This window comes from Sprattus sprattus, assembly GCF_963457725.1.
Source record: "Sprattus sprattus genome assembly, chromosome: 3".
Classification (NCBI taxonomy): Eukaryota; Metazoa; Chordata; class Actinopteri; order Clupeiformes; family Clupeidae; genus Sprattus; species Sprattus sprattus.
Genome location: NC_137922.1, coordinates 23,921,738 through 23,928,990, shown reverse-complemented (window position 1 = coordinate 23,928,990; position 7,253 = coordinate 23,921,738). Strand labels below are relative to the sequence as shown.

General features: G+C 46.9%; 1 protein-coding gene across 1 annotated transcript in view; it reads right to left on the bottom strand.

Annotated features, from left to right (window-relative positions):
* The window catches only part of LOC308363279 (uncharacterized protein), a 32,024-nt gene extending 27,703 nt beyond the window's left edge, over positions 1-4,321 (bottom strand). The window contains exon 1 of the mRNA XM_080836084.1: positions 4,203-4,321. Coding sequence (XP_080692210.1) covers positions 4,203-4,230 — 28 coding nt within the window. The 5' untranslated portion in view covers positions 4,231-4,321. The remainder of the gene's footprint in view (positions 1-4,202) is intronic.
* Between the last annotated feature and the right edge of the window lie 2,932 nt (positions 4,322-7,253).

Here is a 7,253-nt window from a genome sequence, read left to right as displayed (position 1 = left end):
TTCCCCCCCCCCCCCCCTGTGCATTTTTTCTTTTTAATTTTGTTCTCCTCTTTCCCCATCGCAGAGAACGTGCCCTTCAGGTGAATTGGAAAGCAACCATCAATGGAAGTACACAATTAACATCAAAAAACAAATTACCCGCATCACACTTAGGGGTAGCATCAGCAGTGGTGCAGGAAATTAATTTATGCTCGCTTAATCATCTGCATTCCCTTCAAACAGCAGGGCCAGGGCCTCTCACAGGGGAGCCCTCGATCTCATCGCTTGGAAATCGAACAGAAATATCATACAATATTTACAAAATGTGCTTTTATCCGGTTCTATTCTTTTCTCTCTCTCTTTCTGGCCATCTTCACTGCACTGTCATGGCCAGCTGGGTGTCAGTGCTGGATATGACTTCCACCTTGTGAGGTAATCCACTTTGTGTCTCCTTGACGTCTCCTCGGGCTTTTAAGCTATTATTTACTGTACATTGCCTCGGCGTCTCGTGTCAAATGGTCGGCTCAGTCAGAGACCTGAGTCTCGCCCCCAAACAGGGGAAGGCATGTGGAAGAAAAGGCTTTTAAGCCCTGAAACGGCGCAGTGATTGCTCAGTGGAGGATGGGGGTGGACGGGGGGTGGACGGGGGGGGGGGGGGGGGGGGGGGGGATGGAGGTATGCTCTTCAGCTGTCTTGTCAGGGTAGAATTCTGCAGTCTATCTGTGCCCGTGTCTCTGAGTTGTCTTTGGGAAAGTGTTCATTGTTGTAGAAATATCACACTCACACACACAGACACACACACGCACAGACACACACGCACACACACACACGCACAGACACACACACACACACACACACACACACACGCACAGACACACACACACACACACACACACACACACACACACACACACACACACACACACACACACACACACACACTCACACACTCACACACACACAGACCTCTGCACACACTGGAGACTTGACAAGGCTTTAGCCCTACAGTGCCAAACCTTGAATCTTGAATGTATTTCTCTAAACCAATAGTCCAGGCAAAATAGCGTTTTACGACAGACTAATTGTAATAGAATTTTTTTGAGCATAGATCATTTCTATGAGGTGTCCAGAACAACATACTAAAAGTCCTAAGAAATCCAAGTTGAGGAAATATGTTTAATTCTCATCAATCTGAGATGTGTGCTAATAATGCATGGTAAAAATATGCCTCAAAATTTAAATTTTTTCCTTTACTCCTATCAAAATGAAACTTTACACAATGAAAGTACCCATGAAAAGTAACATTTTTTGTATTACAAGTTGTGAAATTAATTTGAATATGCACATGAGCTCCACACTTATTGAATATGTCCATAGGCAGAAACACCATTCATATGTATGACAAATGCATCAGCCAAATCTTCATCCTATCATCCTACTGCCAATGGGAGATGGCAATGTTGCTTTTAGACTGGCCTCTAACCTGAAAACTGCCTGGCTTGGTAGTACCTGCCAGGGGTATGGTGTTTCTGACTATGCAATCAGGACATATTCAATAAGTGTGACGCTCATGTGCATACTCAAATTCATTTCAAAAGAAACTTGTAATACAAAAAAAGTTACTTTTTATGTATACTTTTACTATGTAAAGTTTTACTGTGGTAGGAGTAAAGGAAAAAATTAAGCCCATAGGGTGTATTTTGGGCATATTCGATTAGTGTGTAGCTCATTTGCATATTCAAATTCATTTTCAAAGAAACTTGTAATACAAAAAATGTAAATGTTCATGGGTACTTTCATTGTGTAAAGTTTTATTTTGATAGGAGTAAAGGAAAAAAATATTTTTTTGAGGTGTATTTTTGCCATGCATTATTAGCACACATCTCAGATTGATGAGAATTAAACATATTTCCTCAACTTGGATTTCTTAGGACTTTTAGTATGTTGTTCTGGACACCTCATAGAAATTATCTATGCTGAAAAAAATTCTATTACAATTAATTCCATTTTTGGCTCCAAAATGGGCTATTTTGCCTGGACTACAAAGGTAATTTTCTGCCCAGTAAATGGTTTATTATATTCTGATATTCTAAAGTCATTCAGCCAAAAGCAACTGATAAACTCGATAAAATCTCTTCTAAACCAAAAGAAGTTACTGAACTTTTTCTCTGAATAGAACTGTATATTGTGTGCGTTTGTAAACCTGCATGCATAACTGTGCTCCTCCTAAAGCCTTGAGAGATATTTTGGACCAGCAGCCTTGTTAGGCAGTCTCTGAGCAGGCCGGTGCTTTTCCAGGGGATGATTTATGGCAGGAGGGGACGGGCACCGTGAGCTCCGGGTCTCCAGCGGTAGTGATCTCCCATAGTGGCCATGGGGAAAGAGCTGATGTAGGGCCCTGGCTGGCGGTGTTGTTCACCCACACGCTACACAAACTCAACCCAAGGATCAGACTGCACAGCAGCAGGACACACTGCGTACCTCATAACCTCAACAGCTCAGTGTGTTCATGCTTCTAGTGTCCATACAGCATCAACATTACAACAACAACATCGACAACCACAGCAACAACAACAACAACAACAACACCAACAATGACACAATAACAACAACACCAACTACAGAGAGGGTCCGTCCTGCTTCAGAAACGACATTTCCTTTTTTTTATTTTGTGTGGCTTTACAACAAGACTCAGTCCCTCAGCTGCTCTGATCAAGGCCTCGTGTTTGGACTCAGGAGCAATGTGAAAAGGTGAAGTCCCTCCCCCTTCTCACTTTGTTCCCCTGCACCTGTGGACGGGTCCAATTGGGACTGATTGGGCCTAATTAGCCCTGGATAACCTTGTTAAAAGGTGCACTTCATTGTTGTGCCAGAGACAGACTGGACAGGCTGTAGAGAAGCTGAGACAAGGTACTAGACAAACCTGTGTGACACAGTTGTACCTTGTCTGTTTTAAAGCTTTAGTTTTGTTCAGTGTATGTTTCTTTGTTTTGGGCTTGTGATTTCCCTGGGGTATGTCTTTTGGGGTTCAAGTCCCTTTGTTTTTTGTATATTTTGGGGTTCAAGTCCCTGTTGTAAATAAATATATTGCTGTATTTTTATAAGAAAGCCACTGTCTGCTGCGCTGTATAGTTTCCTGCCTGCAACCACGATCCAGAAGCACACATCCCACATGCAAGATGACTGTGCCGATGGAACCTCTAATCAAGATGAGGCTTTAGAGGCTTTATCTAATAATATAGAATGCTCCATGTGCTAATTGTCTCAGCCTTCCAGGTGTGAGGCCAAGGTGCTCTCTCTCTCCCTCTCCCTCTCGCTCTCCCCCTCTCTCTCTACCTCTCCCTCTCCCTCTCTCTATCTCGCTCTCCCTCTCTCTATCTCGCTCTCCCTCTCTCGCTCTCCCCCCCCTCTCTCTCCAAACACATTTGTCCACCTCCATTAGTGCTGTTCTCCCTGCTGATGTGGAAGGCCTGTGTGGGTCCTCGAGACGTGAGATGTCACTCCAACCACAACGACGCGGCTCAGATTCCTGCCCGCATTAGTCTTCATTAATAGCCACGGTCCCCATCAGAAGCCTGCTCTATGTGAGTGTGTTTGGTGACATTTGAGGCAGTAGTCAGTAAATAATGAATGATGGTGGGTAAATGTTGCTGCTAAGGTGTGTGTGAGTCTTTGTTGTCCTTAGATTCCTCAGAAGGTGTATGTGCTCACTCGATGACAGGGATATGTGCACTGGTTGATTCTGTGCGGACAGCCAAGCACACACACACACACACACACACACACAAACACATTCCCCACCCAATGTGCACGAATACTCTGTCTGTCAGACACACACACGCTCATAGCCCCCCACACCCACACCCACACAGGGACTCGTGTGCGCGCGCGCACACACACACACACAAACACACACACACCTAACCTCTTTGCTCCCTTTGTGTGTTAGTTAGGCAGCCAGAGAAGTGCCATCAGCATGTCTGCCTGTCATCACTGAAGTATTGCATGGTACACGACCAAAAGAAGAGAGAGAGAAAGAGAGGGAGAGATAGAAATATAGAGAGAAAAAGCAAGAGTGAAATAGAGAGAGAGAGAGAGAGAGAGAGTGAGAGAGAGAGTGAGAGAGAAAGGGTGAGACAGAGAAATAGAGGGCGGGAGAGAGAGATGGAGAGAGAGGTAGAGAGGGAGAGAGAGGGTGAGAAAGAGAGACTAAAATAAATCACCTGGCTCGGGGGAGTAGTCCTCAGTCATGTTTACTTCCTTACTGGTCTAACAGGCAGCAGGGGAGTCTCTGGGAAACTGATGATGAGGATGCAGAAGGAGGCAGGAGACTTCAGAGGCCACGACCCTGAGGATGCAGGAGACTTCAGAGGCCACGACCCTGAGGATGCAGGAGACTTCAGAGGCCACGACCCTGAGGATGCAGGAGACTTCAGAGGCCACGACCCTGAGGATGCAGGAGACTTCAGAGGCCACGACCCTGAGGATGCAGGAGACTTCAGAGGCCACGACCCTGAGGAGGCAGGAGACTTCAGAGGCCACGACCCTGAGGATGCAGGAGACTTCAGAGGCCACGACCCTGAGGATTGGGAAAACCCTGTGGGTACTGGATGCAGGACAAGACACGGCAGTCTGGACGGAAAAGCTCTTGAAACCTGAGAGAAAATAAGAGAGGAAATAAGACAACCACAACACATCACAGGCCAACTCATGACATCACAACCACAGGCCAACTCATGACATCACAACCACAGGCCAACTCATGACATCACATCACAGGCCAACTCATGACATCACATTACAGGCCAACTCATGACATCACATCACAGGCCAACTCATGACATCACATTACAGGCCAACTCATGACATCCCATCACAGGCCAACTCATGACATCATAACCACAGGCCAACTCATGACATCATAACCACAGGCCAACTCATGACATCACAACCACAGGCCAACTCATGACATCACATCACAGGCCAACTCATAACATCACATGTGTTTATCCAGCAGGCTTTCTCGGCCAAATTCACTGACAATCACACATGTTTTAGATTGAACGCTCACTGTGGGCAAGATTCAAACTCCAGTCATACATATGAGGGTGGTTTTTAGTGGTTTTACCACTACGCTACGCAGCTGGATAGAGCTATGCACTCAAGCCCTTTTAGGGAAGACTCCCCTTTCAGTCACACTCATTCTGCTAGTTTGCAGTTAATTTAAGTAAATAAATGGGTATGTTCCATGCGCTGGAAGGCCAGACCTTATTATGGTATTACACCCAGTCGCAGCTGGTCACAATGAGCTGTGTGTGTGTGTGTGTGTGTGTGTGTGTGTGTGTTTAGGGGTGATTAAACACTTCTCAAGAGCATGCCTGTTGAACATTCCTACACACACACTGGTTATATTTAGAATATTATCAATGTGAACAGTCAGTCACTCATCTCGAAAGGGCACAAACACTGACACTCACTCATCCTCTCTTTCACATAAGCACACACACACAAACACACACTATTCAGTTTGATATTAGAAATGGACTCTTATCCCATTGGGTAGAAAAGGTAGCACCTAATATTTTAGATGAATCTGGACGTGGGGAAGATGTTCTGATCCAGTGACCCGTTTGAGATCAGGGCCAGGATCATACCAGAGCCATCTAACTTATGAGTCTGAAACAGCACTGGCTGCTGTCATCTACAACAGTTTTACAATCACAACCAGACTACATATGACATCACCATGGCTAACTGCTAATTCATCACATTCAGCTACCTTTCTAGACAGAACGTGGGCAGTGCCTTACAAACTATGACACTCAACTCAAAACTCTGTATTTTTCCATGAGGTAATTTGCAAGGCTCTGCACAAGAAAGGTAGCCAATTAACACGCTGCTTATTAGCTCAAAAAAGCTCGCCTGAGAACAGGACTCCGATGGCATGGGCTGGTGATGAGTATTATTTGTCAAAGTGAAAGGTCTCTGCGTGACAGAATGAGACCAGCGATTAGTTACATTGTTGGAGCTGCCTTGGAGAAGCCTACACGGTTTCTCCTTTCTTCCTCTCCTGTCTCTGTCCTCTTTTAAAAGGAAAGCGTTCCAACGGACTCAATGACCAGATAAGAATATAAAAACACCCTCAAGTGTGAAGGTAGGAGAGAGAAAGATAGAGGAGAGGGGAGGGGGGAGGGGGGGTAAGGGAGAGAGAGTATGGGTGAGAAGAAAGACTATAACATTCTCCACAAAAGCAATACAAAAAAAACACTAGCCCAAAAGTGAGAAACTCACTCACCAGGACGGCAAAAGTCTGTGGAGTTCTGAATTTTGCGTTCCTTTCTCCGATAGAGAGAAGCGCTCCGCTCCCTTTAATGAAGTGTGTAACAAAGTTACTCTTCTCCAGTCCAGATGACAAGGCTGCCTGCCAGCCCATGTGCGTAAACCGCACCCCTAGACTCACACACACACACACACACACACACACATACCCCACCCCTCTCTGGCCCCTAGCCCCCTTCTCTCTCTCTTTCTCTCGCTCTCTCTCCACCTCGCTCTCTCTCTCTCTATCACGGGCGTGGTCTGTTGCCTGTGCGCTTCTCAGCTTAGTCCCCGGGGAGAGTGTTTCCCCTCCAGCAGCCAACAGTTCAGCGAGGGCCTCTTCCTTCCCATGCAAATACGCCACAGCTGCGCCGCAACCCTGCAACCCTGCAACCCTGCAACACAGGCCTGCCTGCGACAGTGAAGGAGGGGACAGACAGACAGGCAGGCAGACAGACAGACAGACAGACAGACAGACAGACAGACAGACAGACAGACAGACAGACAGACAGACAAACAGGCATGCAGGTAGGTAGGCAGACAGGCAGGCAGGCAGGCAGGCAGGCAGGCAGGCAGGCAGACAGACAGGCAGGTAGGTAGGCAAGCAGGCAGGCAGGCAGACAGACAGACAGACAGACAGGCAGACAGGCAGGCAGGCAGGCAGGCAGGCAGACAGACAGACAGGCATGCAGGTAGGTAGGCAGAAAGGCAGGCAGGCAGGTAGGTAGGCAGGCAGGCAGGCAGACAGACAGACAGACAGGCAGGTAGGTAGGCAGGTAGGCAGGCAGGCAGGTAGGCAGGTAGGCAGGTAGGCAGGTAGGCAGGCAGGCAGTCAGGCAGGCAGTAGTGTGAGTGGCCTTTGAGCATGTGTGTGAGTGGCCTTTGTGTGTGTGAGTAGTGTGAGTTGTCTTTGAGTGTGTGAGTAGTGTGAGTGGCCTTTGTGTGTGTGTGTGTGT